This window comes from Leuciscus leuciscus (assembly GCF_965113295.1).
Source record: "Leuciscus leuciscus genome assembly, chromosome: 7".
Classification (NCBI taxonomy): Eukaryota; Metazoa; Chordata; class Actinopteri; order Cypriniformes; family Leuciscidae; genus Leuciscus; species Leuciscus leuciscus.
The window spans coordinates 23,089,283-23,111,143 of NC_138731.1; the positions used below are offsets into that span (position 1 = coordinate 23,089,283).

At 35.9% G+C, this 21,861-nt stretch overlaps 2 protein-coding genes across 3 annotated transcripts; one reads left to right on the plus strand and one right to left on the minus strand.

The window, feature by feature from the left end:
- The first annotated feature begins 3,908 nt into the window (after nucleotides 1-3,908).
- Nucleotides 3,909-13,588, plus strand: LOC309502805 (rac GTPase-activating protein 1). The gene is made up of 16 exons (XM_082175342.1): nucleotides 3,909-4,031; nucleotides 5,452-5,654; nucleotides 6,476-6,612; nucleotides 6,712-6,784; nucleotides 6,922-6,978; nucleotides 7,664-7,762; nucleotides 8,457-8,598; nucleotides 8,674-8,819; nucleotides 9,779-9,940; nucleotides 10,030-10,125; nucleotides 10,334-10,532; nucleotides 12,156-12,261; nucleotides 12,364-12,496; nucleotides 12,588-12,711; nucleotides 12,890-13,001; nucleotides 13,088-13,588. Exons 1-16 carry the CDS (start codon nucleotides 3,950-3,952, stop codon nucleotides 13,140-13,142), a joined length of 1,926 nt encoding a protein of 641 aa, XP_082031468.1. The 5' UTR covers nucleotides 3,909-3,949; the 3' UTR covers nucleotides 13,143-13,588.
- Nucleotides 13,589-13,695: 107 nt separating this feature from the next.
- gmppaa (GDP-mannose pyrophosphorylase Aa) lies at nucleotides 13,696-21,119 on the minus strand. Of its 2 annotated transcripts, XM_082175343.1 has the most exons (13): nucleotides 20,756-21,119; nucleotides 19,641-19,738; nucleotides 19,443-19,546; nucleotides 18,827-19,019; nucleotides 18,566-18,625; nucleotides 18,290-18,420; nucleotides 18,132-18,146; nucleotides 16,441-16,575; nucleotides 16,228-16,325; nucleotides 16,095-16,141; nucleotides 14,711-14,803; nucleotides 14,437-14,605; nucleotides 13,696-14,351 (listed from the first exon to the last, which is right to left on the minus strand). In XM_082175343.1, exons 1-13 carry the CDS (start codon nucleotides 20,793-20,795, stop codon nucleotides 14,251-14,253), a joined length of 1,284 nt encoding a protein of 427 aa, XP_082031469.1. In that variant the 5' UTR covers nucleotides 20,796-21,119; the 3' UTR covers nucleotides 13,696-14,250. The 2 variants fall into 2 exon arrangements, with proteins under 2 accessions (XP_082031469.1, XP_082031470.1); XM_082175344.1 differs by lacking the exon at nucleotides 18,132-18,146.
- Between the last annotated feature and the right edge of the window lie 742 nt (nucleotides 21,120-21,861).

The window sequence follows — 21,861 nt, forward strand, 5'->3', positions numbered from 1 at the left end:
GATCTATCCATTCATTCATTCGATCCATTCATTAGATCCATTGATTAATTAATTAATTCATTTGTTTGATTCATTCATTCGCTCAATTCATTCACTCATTCATTCGTTTGATTCATCCGTTCATTCATTTGATCCATCCATGATCCATCCATTCATTCGATCCATTCATATGATCCATTGATTGATTCATTCACTTATTCATTTGTTCAATTGATTTGTCCATTCATTCGTTTTTATTTACTTGTTCATTCATTTGTTTGATTGATTAATTCATTTGTTCGTTCAATTGATTGATTCATTTGACTGTTTAATTCATTCATTCATTCAATTGTTTCATTGTTCAGGTGCGTTTGATTAGGGTTGGAGCAAAACCCTGCAGTGAAGTGAACCTCTAAATCACTTTAGAATATATATCACTGCATTCTGACACAAAGCCAGGATTTGAATACATTTAGACTGTTTTCATATGCTTGTGTTGAGCTTTTGCTTTTGGTTGCTACAACATCAAGACAGTTAAGAAAAATGGCCAAGTGTTTAGGACATGAAACAGATCAGATTTGACCCTGGCACCCTTATGGGAGGTCTACAATGTCTCAACAGCTCTGAAAATCTTTTATGTGACAATCTGCACTTATACAAGTACGAACTACGAACTCGAAGCACCACACATCTGTCATCTTCACTTTTTTATTGATGGACAGCACATCTCATAAAAAGGACTCAAGGACTCAAATCAAGACTAATGCTCTCAGAATAAACGCCTCTCTTGGGTAAACACTTAATGAGAGAAATGGCTCATTCAGTAAAAGTGTGTTGACTAAATGGAGACTAGTATCAAACACATTCGTCTCTGGTCCTCAGATTAGCATCTCATCTGCTGAGCTGTGTATATACTCAGCCAAAGGCAATGAGTTTCCTAATGAGCCAATGCACTGTAAAGCAAACATTAATATTAGCCAACAGACAATACACAGCTTTTTTAATGTTTATGGGCAGAACTCCAGAAATCTATTTGTTCTTTGCTATAGAGTGCATCCGAATTAACATAACTTACATCTTTACAGAAATACCAAAATAAAAGTACATGGGGAAAAAAAACATGTATTTTAAAAATTGGTTTATAAATTCAACTCTGGGGTGATGCATTCATGACTAATCATTAACTACAAATTAATCTGTAATAAAATAGTCTACATGATCAGGATATCTTGTATTTTATATAACAATGGCAGATAAATATATTAATCAGAAAACAACTGCTTGGCATGTCCATTTATGAAACAAATGATGTACTTTTATAAATGTATGTTTCCCCAGATTAACACAACATTCGCTTGCTAAAGCAAATGTGCATTTGCCATCAGAAACGGATTATTTTGAGAGTTTCTAAACAATGCAAATACCCCAACGCCCTCAGAGAAAAACAGATTTTGCATTCCACACAGCACACACGATAACAATTACATTTTTATCAATGTTGCCGTAAGAACGAGCTTTAATTTAGCGGGGGGGGGGGGGGGGGGGGGTGTTCTTCTCGAAACACATAACATTTCGAAATCCACAGCAAAAGGCGGGTCATAAGAGACAACTAGAGAACATAAAAAATATTGTTAATATTTTGTATTAATCCTTAATATTAATCCTAATATTATGTAACACAAAATATCGGTAGTCCATAGCTGTAAACAGACACAGGACTTGAGGATAATAACTAAAAATAAAACAATACTCATTGAAGTACGATTAGAAGAGCCACTTTTATCTTATCTATATCTTTATCTATATTTCTAGTCTTAGCCTAAATATTAAATGAGATGAAAAGGATCAATCTAGTCCAGCCTGCTAAGCCTAAATGTTTGCCATCATGGCTGAAGAACATCAGTGATTGTATTGCTATGCAAGGGACGACATATGAAACCCATGAAAGCACTAAAATTCAAATGCAATATTCCACAAACAGTGACCGAGGCCTTGCAAGCCAGTTAAAGTTTCAACAATGAGAAAGACCTGGTGTTGCAAGTCTTTTATTTCCAGCAAAATTGAATTCGGTCTCTCCAAACACCACCGCTCTTGATCTCCTATGCTCAAAGCAGCCATGTTAAAAATGACTGTAATAAGATTTTTTGGGTGCTAAATTAAAGTGACTCCAGTAGCAGCAGAAACCATTATTTGTGTAATGGAGCATTTGCAGCGGAGACTCAGAGCATGATATCACAGAGAAGCTTATTTTCTTGAGTCAAGCAAACACAACAAAGCTTTGCTCAAACACCTCCCTAATCACTAGCAAGCTCACACAGCCCTATATGAAGGTACAACAACAGTGGATGCCGAACACAAAATGCCTTGACTGCCCTCTACTGGCTACAGTGGATGAGGGGCTTGGGTTAGGACAAGATAAGAGTAAAAGAGGTTACAGGAGTTTATCCATTCAAATTCATATCCAAACATTGACTTTAAAACTGTTTACTTAAACATGCATTAGGCTAAAGATGATGTATGTTGATTGTATTATATCCTCCTGGTACCCAGAAATAGACTTTTGTCCTCTGTCGTGGACATTATATTTTATTGAATTTCTCTGACATCATACATGTCACAGTTTTAAGTCACATTCAGAGCTTTTCAGAGATATCAAATGTTTGCAGGTTACGCCATTACAAAAACTTTTCCTTGGTCTTTAAAAATGGCTGACATTAATTTAGTGATCAAATGTCGAACTCTTGTGGAAATGTGATAATATTTTGCAATTATCATTTAAATCTGACTCATTTTTCAAAATTGTTTGTAATAAATCAACATCTCAGGAATATGTTATGTGGTTTCTAATCAAAATATGACTTTCTGTTTCAAAACAGGGCATTGATTTTATACATATCCACTGTAGAGGACACCAGGACTTAAAGCATGTTTATCGGGCATTTTGGGAGACACATGTGAACAGGAAAATAAATTATATATCAACATTCCTATGAAATATTAGATATTGTTATGAAAATGTTGCCAATCTTTTTGCCTTTTTTTCATTACATGTTGCCCCAAGAACACATTAATATGAAAATTAGACAATGTGTGATACATTGTATTGAATAGGACTACCCATGTATGGACATTTTACCAACATATTGCATGGAATATTAATTCATTCCATTATATCTTTCATGCATAGTTGAGAATCATCTTTAAACAAAGTTTGCTTAAAAACCTAAACCTGAAACCAAAAAATTGATTGGTGAATGAAATTAAAAATCACATTGTTTTTGCCTATACAAATAATTTCATGCCTTGTCCTGTCCTTGTCCTGGTGTCCAATACAGAGGACATAGCATAATTTAATATAAGAATAAAATAGCCTATATTTCTCCCAAAAAAAATAATAATAACAAAAATCTCTATTTGTTTATCATGCTCATGAATGACATGAAAAAAAAAACCAGACGTAAAAAAAAAAAGTAAACAAATCAATACATAAACACCATCTTCCACAGTGCCAATTTCTCAAATCATAGCTAGTCAAGACTAGATTATGGGCCTATAGTGACCATTGTATTAACTGTATTGAAAAGATAATAATAAAAATGCATACACACATAATATGCACTGCAAGAGCAATTTCAGTGTGAATATCAGCAGGCAATCACATGGCATCTGTAATTAACGTTTCAAACCATTTCAAACCACTTTAGGACCTTTAGTAAATTAAAAGTTCTTACCTTGTCTTAGAGGGCAGGTTGCTCTGAAAAGAAGAACTTTTCCATTGTTGCTGATGGATGGACTTCCGGAACGATAGTCCAAACCATAGACTGGTCCAAACGCAGAGTTTCAGAAACGTTAGTCCAGTTTGCATGAGCAACTATACATCCATGTGACCCGTGACCGTGACATTACACTCACGTGACGCATTTAAAACGACTTGTTTGAGTTCGATGCGGGATCATCAGCTGACTCGACCATGGGGGATCAGTTTGTAAAAGAAGTCCTCAGTCTGTGTTTGCAAAGGCTTGCTATAGAAGAAGCTACTTACTCTGAGCTCGGTAAGATATTGTTGTCTCTATTTAGTTTAATTCTTAAAATTTTAATATTATCTTATCTTATCTTATATTTGACATTGCACTCAAATTAAAACCTACCTGTCCCCTAGGTCCAATCAATACGTCTGTCATTCGAAAAGCATAATTTTGCTTGATTGTTTAGTGTTGTTGTTTTCTAATTTTTCTAATGCATTCATATTTGGTTGTTCTTTGTGGTTTATTTAAACATGTGGGCCACCAGCAGTGCAGATGTCAGTTTTTACAGTGTAAGGTACTTGTTTTGGCATGCTCATATTTGCTTTTGCTCTGGTTTGCATGCTGGTCTCAGAGCAAGGTGTTCAAAAACTAATTTATCCTGGTTCCAAAAGCCTCTTCAGATCCCTGACAGTGGATTGAAAATTGGTGTACACGACCATCTTCCTTAGGAATTTGATGGATGATGATCTGTTGTTCGCTAGTGATCTTTCCAGTGTTTTTAAAACCCCAAATTTTCATGTTGCTACCGTTCAAAAGTTTAAAATCAGAGTTTTTGTATTCGAATGAATACTCTTAGGCTGCATTTATTTGATCAAAAATACAGTAATGTTGTGAAAATTACAATTTAAAACGACTGTTTCTCTTTTTTTTTTATGTAATTTATTCCTGTGATTATTCCATGATCCATCAGAAATGGTAGTATTGAAATACTCACTGTAAAATGGTATTTTTCTACGAATTACTTTTTCTGAGGCTAAATTAATCTCCCATTTAATCCAAACCAGAAAGAACATTACTGTCTCGGATAGCAATCACAACTCTGAAAATTGCATGCCCAGTCTATAATAAAACAGTGCTTTGAACTTCAATAATATGTCTGCTGGGTTTTCATTGTGTCAGAGGAACGTATTAAAACCACCCGTCCATCCATTTTCCAAACCGTTTGTCATATGTCGCAGGGATGCTGGAGCCTATTCCAGCGTCTCGGGTCGTAGGGAAACACCATGAATGGATGGCCAGTCCATTGCAGCAGGGCTATATTAAAATCACTTTGAGGTAAAATAATCATTTTGAAATTACTGTTATTTTCACATGGAGGTAAAAATGAAGGGAAGTCAAGTCAGTTACAGTGTAACGTGAGGGATAATTTATATCTGAAAAAATGTAAGGTGTATTGTTTGTGCAGTGCTTTTGAAAGCCAGCAATACATCTTATTTAACATTTGGGGTTTTAGAAGCAAAAGGGAAAGTAGTTATTTTTTAAAAGCACTTATTTCAGCACAAATTACCCACATTTTTATCGTTAAACGTTTTGTAACAGCGTCATATCTTTGTGCTAGAAAAATAAGAAAAATCTGCTTTTAGAATATGCATGTTTTGCCTTGATAGTCCTTTGATCAGAATATATCGCCATATTGAATTCTCACCAGTTGTCTCTTATCTTCAAGAATTTATTGAGGTTGTGAAGAATTTTGAAGCTGCCCGGAAGAAATGGCTGCATGCAGAGCTGGAGCTGAAAAAACAGAAGGAGCTCCTAGTGAAGTCTGATGTTGCTCGAGCTGCTCTGGAGGTCAAACTCAAACATGCTCGAAACCAGCTAGACGTGGAGATCAAGAAGCGCTACAAAGCTGAGGCAGACTACCAGTGCCTGGTTAGTTGAGAAATCACATAGTTTTTATGTAATGTTATGTTATGTGCCCAGTTGGTCAGTGCAGCATTACATGACCAACTTGTGGACTTGGTGGAGGGCCGCACGTGCTGAGAGGGTCTTTTGAGTACAGGGGCCTTAATATTCATGTGTTAATGAAAGTTCATCAAACAGAAGTGCTCTTTGATTTATTGTCCATGTGAAGAGCACATTTTTCTCTATTCATTTTCATAATAATTTCATAATGTATTTTGTAGAAGTCAGAGTATGTTGTACATGTGTAAAGATCTGGGATGAGCTATATTTTGTTTAGAGGTATGTGTGCAATGCAACGTTCACTGAGCAGAGATGTTCCAATGATGATGATACGTTAAATGTGTACAATTGGCATGTTCTTTACAAGGAAAGGAATGTTTCAACTGATGCAAATGTACCACTAATGTATACACCGAGGGATAGTGGATTGTACCATGTGGAAGCATTACATATACATTCCATTTTTAAACATAAGCAACATGTTTTTCTACCTTACAAGGAAGTTGAAAGTCGCTCAGTGGTGTATATAAGCTCAATCTTACTGTACTATGGCAGAGAAACATCGGGAACACATGGACCTGGCACGAATACAACACATGGACCTGGCACGAATACAACATCTTCTCAAGTTTCTCTCCTATGCTGATGAATAAAGATTTTTCTTGGCAAGAGAACTGGTGTCCGGTTCCCTGAATCAAATAATAACGGGGAAAAAGGCTTAATTCCAAGTCTACACATGTGAGAGTATATTAATGATACTTATGGTGTCTTATTAATTCATTTGACAGGAGAGGCAGATGCAGTTGATATGTGACGTACTGGTGCATGACAGCAAGTCAAGTGCCTGTCTCAATGAAGAGCAGAGGTCAATGCTGACCAGCTTCAGTCATAAAGGAGCCAGTGTCCCACAACACCGAGGAAGACGGTACCTCAACGTTCAGCATGCTCTTCATTTAGTTCTCAGTTCGCTGGTGTTTTTCCCCTCTTTCACAATGCTATTTTCCATCATGTGTCTTTATATCAGGTTATCAGTGATTGATGAGTCCTCCTTCCTGTCGCACTCTGACATTAGTTATGACAGAACGGATGATGATTTGGTGAAGTATCACATTTTTTTAGTATCATTTTTATTCATGATGTAGGATTATTGTCAGACACAAGCAAAGTGATTATGCATAAAAATCACTGAAAAGCTCAAAGCAATTGTTTCTAAAAAATTATTTCACTATTCTAGGACTTGGACAGCACAGCTTTTGTTAAGCCTCTCAAGTCAAGAGCTCGTGAGAGAAGAGTAAGTGCTGCTAGTTTACAGTACTTGTAAAAAAAAATATATAAAAAAAAAATATATATACACATATATTGTGTGTATATGTAATTTATTCCTGTGGTGGCAAAGCTGTAATATGCTGATTTGCTGCACAAGAAACATTTCTTATTATCAGTGTTAAAAACTGCTTAATTTTGTTTGTGGAAACCGGGATGCATGGTTTTCAGGATTCTTTGATGAACAGAAAGTTTAAAATAACTACATTTATTTAAAATAGATATATTTTGTAATAATGTAAGACTTTATTGTCACTTTTAATCAATTGAATGTATCCTTGTTGAATATTACCTCTCCTCAAACTTTTGAATGGTAATGTAATTGGAAAAGCTTGGATTCCAAATATAGTTTTAAGTAGAAAAACAAAGACACCACTACAAATGGCTGTCCCCTCAAATAGTGTACTATAGGGGGTGATTTCAGACACATCCTAAGAGTAGAATGTTGCACACTTCATGCACTCAACTGTCGCAGATTTAAATACATAGCGGAGGGGGAGGGGCTCTCAGACTCCAATGTTGAATGACAAAATAACCTTACACGAATACACAATTTAGTACAGTGTATAAGTGCATAGTTCCTCATTTGGGACGCAACTATAGTTTTGTGCTAGTCATAATGTGTCTCACTTTATCACTGCTCGTTTTTTTAGCGTTCATCAATGGGCCCAAGTGTTGGTCCTCCGGTTTCAAAACGGGGAAGAGTCAGCGGGCGTTCAGGAGATCTACTAGGGACAAGACCAATGGAGAAGGTTGGTAGAAGTTTATTAAGGCTAATATTTTTTTTTCTCCATCTCATTTATTCTGAACAAGTAAATGCAGATAGAAAAAATCTACGAAAAGTAAAACATTAAGCAGAAATTATATGCATGTTGAATATGTGATGCTGCTATGCATCGTTTGAGTCATCCTGTTAAAGTCAGTATAAAATATATATCCTATATTGCCATTTAATGAAATGGCTCCTCCTGGCTTAGATGTCAGTTGGGATTGTAGCACACAGTTAGCAAAATGTCAGGTATGTTTTGTGAAATGTAGAGTCTCCTTCATTTTTTTTTCCCCTTCTATCAGTAGGGGGATCATAATATCCCCTCTATAGGTTAGTCTGGTGTCGTTTCTCATCAGCTCGTTCGTTCATCAGTCCCTCATCCATCATATTGGCCACACCCACCACTACACTGCTCGGATGAGAACAGCAGTGGACCGTGTCCTGTCTGTCTCCCTCCATGGGACTCGTATCACTCCCACTCAGCTGGCACTGATCACTAAGAGAGAAGCAAAGCAATTTGGCACTTTGAGAAACTACATTTGTCCTTGTTGCCAGGAACGTGGACATGAGCTTGATAACCAATTGTTATGCTACTCTAAGGGTCTTGCATTCCAGCAGAAAGAATGATTGGCTTCAAATGGATTTTTTTGTGTGTGTTTTTGTGTGTATGTGCTAAGGAAATCGAGACGACGGTTGTGAAGGCGTCTGTCACTACCCCAGAGACTGGAGGTCAGATTCACATGGTAATAGACATAACCCAGGAGATTCCAGAACATCCATCCAGGGCTTTCAGAAATGAAGATTTCTCGTCTGTTGATGGTAAATAAGCCTCGGAGGCGCCACTTTCACTGACACATTCTAACCTTCCCAAACTAACCAGAGTCGTGCATGTAGAACAAACGTCTGTGTGGGCACATAGTGAAGTCACAGAGGCTGAAACGTTTGTTGAAATGGAGGTGATCGCCCCTGAGCCGGTTGTCCCTCAGCACTTCACGCCCATCGTGGATAAGACTTCCCAGCATGTATTTCAGCAAAAAACAGTAGGAGGCCATTCAGTAGTACTTCTCAACATGTTGCGTGGCTTTTACACCTGGTATTAACATCCGTTTCTTTAGTCATGTATCAAACATGTATTATTATTTTAGTTTCTATGACTTTCCAAGTGATTGATTACATTGGTAAGAGAGAAAGATGTCAGATTTGGAGTTAAATTTGTAATCACTCACGCAGCAGCATTAACTAGTTTTCTGTCATTTAAATGCTAAAGTAATATAACACCAAGTATAGTTTTATAAATGTACATAAAAGAAAATGTAAAAAAAAGTTTGTAGATTTACGATGTTAATAACTGTTAAGATATGTCATCACAATCTGTGAAAAAGTCCATATAAAAGAGTTTTTTATTATTTTATTTTATTTTATTATTTTAATGAGTCTCACTTTAGCACCGTTCACTATGTTGGTCGTCCAATGCTATAATTTAATATAAACTTAATCTAAAAATATATTTTATTTTATTATATGAACATTTTAAATAAACATGAATTTATTATATAAAATGTAGTTACCTTCAGTGTTCATCATGCTATTATTCCAGTATAAAATATGTATATAATGTATAAAATAAAGTTCAATAAGGAAAGACTGCCAAACGTCCTGTTTCTAGTTCACTATTGTTTCAAATAAGTGGCTGAGGTAAAAAAAAAAAAAAAAATTTAACAAGACCCATGATAACACCAATCTGACCTTAACATGCTCTACTGCACATCTTATTGTGTTGGTTTTGTTTTTAATTGTTGTTGTTGTTGTTATTATTATTATTAAACTGTCAGAGTAATACAGCCTTGAATTGTAAGGGGCAGGGGACTATAAATTGACCTTTGAATTATTTAAAAGAAATATAATTATAAAAAGAAATTCCAGGTGTAAACAGGGTCTGTGTTTGATGGCACTGTGCATGTTGCGACTGACCGCCAAGTCAGCGTTTTACATTTTCTAGGTGATTCGTCCAGAGACATGCATACCATGTGGGAAGAGGATTCGCTTTGGGAAGATGGCCGTAAAATGCAGAGACTGTCGAGTGGTGAGCCATCCTGAGTGTAAACAACTATGTCTGGAGAAGTGCAGCCCTAATGCTCATGGATCAGCTCAGCCCACTGAGGTATTCACCTTTCATACTGTAGTAGTGTACATGCACATCCTTATGTAAAGATGACATGTTAAAATTTTCATTTTTCCCCCCCTTTATAGAGGACATTAGAGAGCTTTGCCCCCTCCACACGTCCACGGATTCCCTCTTTGATTGTTCAGTGTGTTCATGAAATTGAGAGAAGAGGACTTGAAGAGGTGTTTAAATAATACACCAACACAGGGATAGTTTCTCGAACTGAAAGTATAATTACAGGGCTTGAATCATAGCACTGTATAATTGAGGTTAATTTGGATTTTCAAATCATATTACAGTACATTACAACATCCAGTTACAATGTATACAGTTGATGTATGAAATTTCAATCCATCTCACTGATATTTTCTGTCTGACTGCGGTATGTAGAGGGGTATTTACAGAGTGCCGGGAGGAGAGCGACTGGTGAAGGAACTGAGGGAGAAATACTTGTGTGGGAAAGGCCTGATGATGCTCCACAAAGTAGATGAGGTTCATGCTGTCTGTGGACTCCTCAAAGACTTCCTGAGGAAACTCAAGGAGCCTCTCATAACGTTTAAGCTTCACAAAACATTTATGGAAGCTTCTGGTAGGTTTTCTTAATAATGATATTATGGAGAAGGATTTCATTTTAAATTTAAATATGCACTACTGTTCAAAGTTTGAGGTTGGTAAGATTTGTTTTAATGTTTTTGAAAAGTATCTTCTGCTCATCAAGGCTGCATTTATTTGATTAAAAAAAGTATTAGTACAATTTAAAATAACTTTTCTATTTGAATATATTTTATAAATGTTATGTATTCCTGTGATGCAAAACTGAATTTTCAGCATCATTACTCCTGTCTTCAGTGTCACATGATCCTTCAGAAATCATTCTAATATGCTGATTTGCTGCTCAAGAAACATCTTATTCTTCACCTTCTCCTCTTTTCAATTTGTTGTGGAAAATAATGTTCAAAAAAGCATTTTTTTTTATAGATTTCCCCCCCCATTATAACAGCTTACTATCACTTTTAATTAAACATTGTTTTAATTAAACAATTTAAACATTTTATATATATATATATATATATATATATATATATATATATAAAAATATATAATATAATATATATATATATATTATAATATATTACAGGCCCCAAGCTTTCGGCTAAAATATTCTTGGTCAAATATTATAATTCAATATTTACAGTGTTTATTTAAAGGGCACTTAAAACTTACAGTAGTTCTTACAGCAGGCATTCAGGGCTTACTGGTCCTTCCAAACCATGCAAAAAAAAAATCATATGATCAATTGGACTCGCCCTACTCTGGTCTCAACCCAAACTGGAATGAACAGGTCTCGACACAACACTGGGTGAAATGTTTTCAGTGCAGAAAAACTGACATTTGTGGGACAGAGTCATTGAATTGGTTTCAAAAACTGTATGTCCCAAACATATTGTCCTTACTCCCTAAAACTTTTTTCCCTGCTCAATCATCATCGAGTCTGTCAGGAGACCCATCTTGTCCTGACATTAATAGTCTCAATTTGACTTTCACAATTTGGTATTCTTTGAGCAGTCTGACTAGATTATCCAAAATGGTTGCAATTTTGCAGAGGGTGGATTCTATAACAAGCGTCTGGCGCTTGTGTATGCCTGAGGCACGAGGACGTATGCTACCCTCATTCATTTTGGGGCGGATGGTTATTTCCCATTACTTGTGATATAGTTGACAAGTCCCTGATGACTCGGAAACAATCAATGTCGAACGTTATCTCCCAAACCAGCGCTTGTCTTTTTCAGCATTTTAATTTCAGTCGCCGCTGCTGAATGGAGGGTAAGTGGCAGATTTAGGAGCAGTCAGGGTGCTTCTGCTATTATTATGGAGTTTTTTTCCCCCTAGCCCTCATAGATTCAGGATGACTCCAGGGTAAAGTACCTCCCTTTTAAATTATAAATTGGATTGGATGTCATGGGGAGAGTCATATTGTCTAATTTCCTTGGCTAGGAATGGTTGTAGCATATAAATGAGAGAAAGTCCTTCATAATGCATTGCTGCTACAGGTGTTTGTTCCTGCTCACTGAAAACTAATATCCTTAAGTCAGAAAAGTTGATAAAGTGATTAATTCACCTATAATATCGGATATATTGCTCTTGTAATGGAGCGTAATTGAATCTGATACTGTGGCTGGCTCGACAAAACAGTCATTTTTTTCACTCACAGAGATGGCTGATGAAGACAAGAGCATAGAAACATTAATAAAGAATATCAAAGAGCTGCCGAAGCCTAACAAAGACACCCTGGCCTTCCTAATACTGCATTTGCAGAGGTAAAATGCTCTAATTTAGATATTTCTGCAACTCTGCCTTCGTATACTTTTTTTTTTAAGCATGCTTACTTGTTTTGCAACCGCATTCATGTTGTTTCTCAGGGTAATGCATAGTCCGTCGTGTCAGATGGATCAGAATAACTTGTCCAGAGTGTTTGGCCCCACTATCATCGGTCACGGTTTGCTAGAACCTTCTCCCATGACCATTATGAGAGACACAAACACACAACCCAAAGTGAGTTGCTAGAAAATCAGGATGTGATCAACTGCTTGTGTATTTATCTTATATTTCAAGAAATAAACCTATTCTAACTTCTTTGCAACAGGTAGTGGCTCGGTTACTGTCGTTCCCCTCAGATTTCTGGGAAGGCCTGCTAGCTGAGAAGGATCCCCTTGTCCTTCCTGTGGTTGATTCCAACAACAGCAATGTCGGTCCAAGCACTAGCAGAGGTACATGCATTAGTATCCACCATGTGTTAAAAGTCAGTCGGTTAAAGTTAAACTGCTCACTTATTGCAAATTTCATGCCATTTAAATTGTTCTCATGATCTTCTCTATTTTGTATTTTTAATACAATGTGTACATTTTAACTTAAATCATTAACTTTGTTCCTGAATGTGTCTTTCAGATAAAATATTCAAACCTCTGACCTCTCCTGAGATGAGTAAATATTCTAAAACTACATCCGGCGGCTCAATCAAGGGTCGGATCAAGCACTTTGGTGGCACTTTCAATAACCCGTAAGCTACTAATCCTCATGCAACTTTTATTGTATTGGTCTTGAGCTTAGTATTGCATGCTTTCATAACAATTCTCTCCTTTCTAGAAGCAAACCAAAAAATGAACCAGGAAAAAAGAAATTCTTCACATCCCCCAAATGATTTGTGTGTGTATAAATGTTTATTTTGTGTGCCAGATAGTTGCACTGGGAAACTTTGCTTCGGTGGCTTGAACTGTTTTTTCCTACCACGCGAAATGAAACTCTTTAGCACTTTATATCCTATCTGGGAAAATAACTTTTCTCATGAATTTAAGTGTGTCCGGAAAGAAAGAACCTTGTAACATGAGACTACACTCTTTGTATTGTTTTTGTAAAGGGTTTAAATGTTTTTTATAATAATCAAGTATAAAAATAATGTCCTGGAAAATATCTAAAGGCGGTATAATATAAACACGGTGAAATATTGATTTGAAATAAACAAGATGAATTCATGTCTTGTGTACTTTGTATAAGTCACATATGGATGGCACTGTCTGCATTAGTGCCCTCTGAAGTCAGGCAGTAGCTCTGGGAGATTTTAACTCTTTCCAAACTGCAAAAATGTTTGGGGCATTTTATTTCTATTATTAATGTGATGTCTGTAATTGAATAATTTGTCTTGGCCTTTCAAGGTTAAGAAAAATAATTGATGGTCTTGTAGCTCTTTCACCTGATGATTTTCTACAAGGCCAGCAGTAAATTACTTTATTACCTTATGTGACTTAATCAAAATGTAATTTATTGCAGACGTCTAACTATTGCACTGCGCTCGGCTTTCATACAGAGAGCAGTCACAGAAACATCAATTATTCAAAACAATTACCAACACGACTGGTATCCAATTACAGGATTTTACCATTTGTCTTACCAGTTTTTGTTTTACATGACATGTTAAATGCTTGACCGAAATGGTAACAATGCACAAATAAACTGCCTTTTTTGCACCTTTCTTTGGCATTTCAGTGACACAAGGGAGCCAACAAGCTGTAAAATACATTTCAAGTCTTTTCAGAAACAGATTGACAAAGTGATTTTCTGTAGCAGAATTATGTTAGCATTTGTTTTATCCAGCTTTGACATGATGACACTGGTGGTAAATCTGTGCACAATACAGCACCAGACATTTTTACATGAATACCACTGAATATTCAGATGATTCATCCATTATTAATGTTTACTTTCAAAGATCTGTTTTTTGTAGATTTGTATGCAAATGCCGTACACTGAAACTACAGTATGATCTGGTTTTTGAAGCTTCTGTTGAGGTCTTTATGTGGCAGGACGATGGAGTTGAGAATGATGACCTCAGATGGAATATTTACATTGCAGCCTGATGAGACAGAGGGAGAATTATGTGTTTAGATAAATCACTCTCAAAAACATAATATATTCATGATGGTGTCCTATAAAATTACCTAGAATTGTAATGGAAGGTGTTAATTTTCCATCTCTGAAGAGTGTCTCGCTGTCAATTTTGGCATACGGGTCATTAGGATTCGGATCACTAGGGGTCCCTTCTACTCTGGCCCATTTGCCAATAGTGCTGCCCCAGCCCACAATACTGTTCAGCACACAGCTGTGATCCTACAGAAGACACAGTCAGTTTATATGCTGTATATTGTGTTGTTATGAGTCATTGGTTTCAATTTTCAGACAAAGCAATATGGAGAGAAAGTGGCATGAACTCACCTGTAAAGTAGCACCATGGAGGATGATGGACTCCCTCACACGAACTCCTGCGCCGATCGTTACTCCTGTTCCTATGGACACGTTTGGTCCTAACTGAAGGGAAAAGAAACACCAATATAACATGGTTACAAGTCATTACAGGTTATTTATAATGCAAATGATAAAAACAAGTCAACTGTCCAAAAATATTTTGCACACAACAATCTCTGCGCCACTAACATCACCAAGTGAAATTGCAAAAATAATGACGAACAAGTTTCCACCGTCGTTTCCAAAAATGGCCCCTATATGGTTTAGTAATAATGACCTGGGTCCAACTGTGTGTGATTCCTTAGTGCATGTTATTCTAAAGCAGAGATGCACAAACCAGGGCCCGTGTCTGTCATGCCTTATAAAATTGGAGAAAACTTTAATTTGTCATTTCTCTCTTCATTTTTTTAACATTTGTACATTTGATTTAAAAAATCTAAATATTAACATACAATTGTTTGATATAATGCAACACTTTGCTGTACTTTTGCCCCACGCCCCCCAATAAAGATTGACATTTGGATTTGGCCCATCGAAGTAAAAAGTTTGGGGGAAATGTAATAATCACTTGACTAGGGAACTGATGACTTTTCTTTTGACATGACCAAGAGTACTACACAGATAAAATATGTTAGTATTAGTGCTGTCAAATAGATTAATTACATCTAACAAAAGGTTTTGTTTACTAATATGTGTGTGTGTGTGTGTGTGTGTGTGTGTGTGTGTGTGTGTGTGTGTGTGTGTGTGTGTGTGTGTGTGTGTGTGTGTGTGTGTGTGTGCGTGTGTGTATATATTATTATATCATGGCTCATGGCTGTATTAGATCAAAAGGGTGCTTCTACTAAATACTGAGCAAAGGGTCTGAATACTTAGGACCATGTGATATTTCAGTTTTTCTTTTTTAATAAATGTGCAAAAATGTCAACAATTCTGTGTTTTTCTGTCAATATGGGGTGCTGTGTGTACAATAATGAGGAAAAAAAATGAACTTAAATGATTTTAGCAAATGGCTGCAATATAACAAAGAGTGAAACATTTAAGGGGGTCTGAATACTTTCCGTACCCACTGTACATATATACACACACACAGAGACATATGTATAATATGTATAATATACATAAATATAATAATATATACACATATTATGTAAACAAAAACTCTTGTTAGATGTGATTAATCTCAACTAATCGATTTGACAGCACATTAATTTCAAACCAAACATACTTAACATAAAATCAAATATTATTGCAAACATTTTGCACATTTCCTGCTGAACATCCCATTTTACGCAGAAGTGCAAGTTGCAAATGTTTAATACATTGAAAATCAATTTAACTATAAAAGAGAACTTACTACAGCAGTTGGATCAATGTTGGCAGTTGGATGTATATAAACATTTCCTAAAATAAAATTAAAAATGCATTAGAAGGACTGCATGAAGAGCTTTTACAGGCATAAAAATTTGATATTTCCACAAAGCATTTACCTCTGGTCTTCGGCCCTCCATCTGTATTGGTAGCTAACCTCTCTGGATGTGTCTTGTGATACTGGTTAAGATACAAGCGGCTTGCATAGATCGCAGATCTGACAGAGGGGAGGGCATAACATTAACTATAATAACACAAACATAATCAAATGTGGTTACAGAGAACATAATCAGAGCATAAATCTAATGATACAGCATATGTCAAGAACTAACCCTGCAGATTTGATCTGGCTCCAGAAGCGGTCTGTTTTGTACACATATAGCTTGCCCTGTCCTGCCAGTGCAGTGAAGATGTCCTGCTCCAGACGGATCACCTCTGCCCGATGCCAGCCGTTGGACTGCTCTTCTCTGAGAACAGCACACAATGCATAGTAGTAAATAAAAGTTTTCATTTCACCCTCTGGTGATGTCAGGAAACTTTTTCTAATATCCAGGACAGAGTATGACATAAAATGACACTATGATGGACAGTCATTTAAAAAGGTACAAATGAATGAATTAATAAATGAATTAATTAATTAATGAAAATTAAAGGTAAATGCTGCATATACAGGGTGTTAAAACCAACATGAAAACGTGTCACGTTTATGAGGAAATCAGAGTATTTAGTAGAGTGCAACAGTCTGGTTCCAGAAGTATAAATCACATTTTTGTTCTTACACAGTAATTTTTTATTTTGGGTGAAATATTCACAATGCATACAGTATTGTTGCATTTTTGTATTGTGATATATTGTGACACAATATATTGTTACACCCCTTGTATGTTTTGCAATAAACTTCAAATAAGTTGTTTCTATATACATAATGAACACTTTTAAATAATAATTTTAAACTTTATGTCATTTGGACTAAAGCTGTTAAGTACATAGTCTTGTACCTTTATGTTTTTGTCTGATTTTCAATTATTTTATTGCTTCAAATCAAAGTTTGTAATGTTGTGGTTCACCTCGTGGTTCATAACTTACAATGCTTTAAAGCTATGGTAGGCAATGTTTTTCATAAACACTTTTCGTTATACTGGTTAAAACGCTCTTGACATCATGAGAGCAATCAATAATAGAAGTGGTCTAAATATATATATATATATTATATAGTTTTTTTGTTGTTGTTTTTTTTGTTTTGTTTTTCACATATATCTTCTCTGGAAGTCTCAGGACCAAAAAAATGTTTGTCCAATTATTGCATTTGGATGCAATAATAGAATGTCCTACCTGACTGTCCTACAGCACAGACATCACACGTCAACATCATGTGACTCTCATGACGCTTTGCAGACTGACCTCTAGTTGTGTGTTCATGAGTTTTGAAGGAGGCATGGCAGAGCGCTCTGAAGGGAGGGTGGGATCTAATGCTTTCAAAGCTAGCTTACAATTGCTATTGCCGAAATTGCCTACCCTAGCTTTCCCAAACACTTTTTTAAAATCCCTATGGTAAAAAAAATTGTTCCGGAACAATGGCCGCTGATAAAGCAAATAATGTAGGTTAGGACTTTGTTTTAACCATTAGGATTTGACTGGATTTTGATTGTTAGGCTATAATATTATTGGTTAATATTATTATTCCCATCCACCAGAGGTCAACAGAAAAAGAAAAGTAGTTTCAGAGGCAAAGAAAATTAAATTTGGATGAAAGAATATTAAAACAAACTTTGTATCAGGCAGCGGTTCTGCTGGATTCAGTTCTAAGTGGATTTCAGAGATCAAACCTGAAAAACAGCCTATTCATAATGGTGTAAAAAAAACGTGCGTGTCGTGTCGTTATCATCACACCACAACATGCTAACATGAATCTAGTTCACAGATCATACAAGCACGTGCGCTCACTGCAAAACCTACATCACACTTGCTCCTAATCAGTCTACATCATAGCCAAACCAGAGCTTCAGCCCACGTTCAAACTTACCCCTCATACGAATATCTGATGATGGAACAGGAAACAGAATGATGGCAGACAGGAAGGAGTTGGAGGGGGAAAGACAAATGAAGAGAACCAAGGAAAAGAAATGGATTAAGTATGCATGCACTTCCACTCAAGAACCCTACAGGATTTGTCCCACTCACAACAGCATGTCCTGTTGATTCTTCTGGAAAACTTCTCCGATGTGCTGGAATATCTCTGGAGTGAACAGGTATATTCCACAGTTGATTATGTCACTCACAAATGTGCTGGGCTTCTCTACATAATGCAAGACCTGGGGGATATGATGAGACAATTATGGTCTTATTTGTAATCATGTAAACATGTTTTATTCATTATCAATTAAATCTTAACTGTAGTAAAATATTTGAAATCCCCAGCATATAAAATGTATCCTTCCACACTGAAAACTCAAGTACCTCATCAGATTTTTCATTCTCAACAATGCAGCCGTAGTTCATGGACTGTTTTCTGTTGGCCTAAAACAATCAGATTTAAGTTTATTCATTTGATTTTCAAGAACCACTAAATAATAACAAAATATAATGGATCGCTTACCAAATCTTAAGTTAAAAACAAGCTAATACTCAAGTGAGAATCCTGTTTTATAAGTGGCTTGTGCCCAGGAAAAGTCTGCATTATGGTTTGATACAAAAATACAAGACACAAGAACTCCTTACAGTGGTGCCGAGGATGATGAAACTGTAAGCGTCTCCGTGTTCCTTCTGGAAGTCAAGCATCTCTGGCAGAGGAAACTCTGAGCACACATCAGCATTCATGACAAAAAACGCCTCTGGACCGCCAGACAGGATCTGATCTCTGAAATGGTAGATTCCTCCTCCAGTGCCCAGAGCAGCATATTCCTGAAGGTATCTGAGGAAGATTTAGGACAATATGAAAGACTTGATTAAAGGAACTTTTCTGATTCTCCAACAATAAATACAAACGTAATATGTAAGGGATAATGTATTGCGAGGCGGTTGTTATAGCGAATACAACCCTGACAGGCTGATCGGGACAGGCTGCTCTTGAATCAGCCTGAAGGGGTTGTATTCGCTATAACAACTGCCTCGCTATACATTATCCCGCTTATTACATGGCTACCTAACAAATAAATCAATAATTTGATTTAAAAACGATTATACTGCCAGAGTGAACAGAACTGCATCCATAGCAACGCTCTGTTTTTCATGGCAACGGTGTGTTATACTTCGCAGCGGTCTGTTATCAAGAAATAACAGACCGCATTCTACATTGGAATTCAACCAAGCCATGTAATAAAATTAAGTAACTTACCTTATTGATATTTTGTAATCTTGTTGGGCGCATGACAAAAATCTGTTAAGTTCTTCATTGGGCTGATAAAATCCAATGAGTAAGATCTCCTTCATATTCGGAAGCTTTAGAAAAAAAAAAGGTCAAACAATATATGAAATGTTACACAAGGAAACAATAAAGCATTTATTTATTGCTATATGAACTGAGCATATATACCTTAGAACAAGCCTCAATGTGATGCTGCAGCATTGGCACTCCAGCCACTGGAAACAGAGGTTTGGGCACTTCAAAAGACAGAGGGCGAAACCGGGTCCCTGCATGAACAGCAGAAAATACAAAATCATATACTCGAAAATAAACATAATTCACAAAATGATACACTCTATATTTATGAATTATTTCATTAATTTAGGATACATTTCATGTCCAATGATCACAGTTATATTTTTCTAACAATTTTCTTCACAAAAATCATATTTTATACATTAAGGGAAAGCCTAATCTCAGACAAAGAGTTAGTGTGTGTGTGTGTGTGTGTGTGTGTGTGTGTGTGTGTGTGTGTGTGTGTGTGTGTGTGTGTGTGTGTGTGTGTGTGTGTGTGTGTGTGTGTGTGTGTGTTTAAATAACGATAATGGTGTGTCTATTCTTGTAGGGTATACTTTATATCCACACAGAGTTTTGCATAATGATACACAAACATCTCTTAAAATGACCAAAAAAAAAAAACTTTAAGGCAGATATATAAAAAATGTTTTAAATGCGCTGTAGTTACAGTGTCTGCACAAAATATGACTCTTAAATTCTTCATAACAATCACTGTTATATAATAGATAAAAGAGGCCCTAAACACATGTCATACTTGAAGAGTAGCACTTAATCAGAGTGTGTAGTGCCATACAGTTTGTCCATAACATAGTTGACAAATTAACCAGGGAAAGCATCCTTTCCCTTGTAATTTCTAAATGATGTTTAATGATAAAACTTGGCAACTACCAGATATATTGCACTGACGAAATATATACTGAATATAACTGAAACCAATAGTCATTTTATAGAGAAAGCATTTTGTTGTGGTACTTTTTTGTTGATATGAAATGTACCTCCAATTATAGAACGAGTCCAACATCTGTGGATATATTAGTCATAAACAATAAGAACAATAAGACATTCACCTATTCACTGATTATACTATTAGACATAGGCCTACACATACACACTATAACAGGTGAATTGTGCATAAGTCCTTTTATTAACTTAACGTTATGTGTTTTATATTTGTCTAGTTATTCCATTCACACCATTTTCAATGATTCGAGTATGAGGGACATCACCTTTTTGAGGACCTCCGATTAGAATGACAGCCTTCAGCATGCTTACTTGCTTCTTATATATACATATATATGACAAAACCAAAAAACTATACAAATATTGTTGTTGATGTTGGACTGGAGTCAACAGGTAGTTTGAGCAAGAGGTTAGTACTCAAGCTCCTCCAGAAAATCACTTTGATGCATAAATGTCCTTACATTATTGGCATCAACGTGCAAAAACAAAAAAAAGAAGAAAAAAATACAAGAAAAATATTGTACCTATCCTATTCCAAGGTAATCAACATGACAACAGTAAGAGTAAAACCATAGACAGTATATAAACTGAGTAAAACCCAAAGACATCACACAGCGACAGTTCCGGAAGTGCCAGAGAGATTCAAAATAAAAGAGGTTTTCAAAATAAAAGTAATCCTAATCCTAACTGTCCTGTATAATTAAGGGGAAAAATATTCAGATAAACAAGACATCTGAATTACATTTAGTTTAATTATTATTATATATATTTTAATAAAAAATACAATTCTATCACTTGTGATTGTTTGGCCTACATTAAGTTTATTATTTCATATTTTCTACATTATTGTACATAAAAAAATTATTTCCTTTCACAATATTCAAGTAAACTGAAAAATGTTCTGCTCTTTATTAATGGTTGTGTTCTGTGTGGCTACTTTTTTTTTCGAGATCCTGCTCATTGTTATCTCTTACTCAAATAGTTCTAAAAGTCATGTTATGTTTCTACTTGTTGAAAGTATAATGCAAAAGCTGGTTGAATAATGTATTGTGCTGTGGTGTGGTTAACGCTTCGCATGCCTGGACACAAACACATCAAACACATTTTGCAGCCTGCTGCATGAACACACAGCCATGTCTTATCTGCCAGCCAAGACTTCCAGGCAGGTCTTTTCCATTCTAACCTTTACATATGCTACATTTCAACATTTGCCGTTTTTGTAACTGTTCCTTTCAAAAACTCATGGGGAAATAACTATCACACTGATACCAGTATCAGATGCATTGCAGTATCAGAAGCATTATGATGAATGATGTGCAAATAAATGCTCAATCTTGATGCTGTGTCCAACTGACAAAAAAGGGGGGTTCAC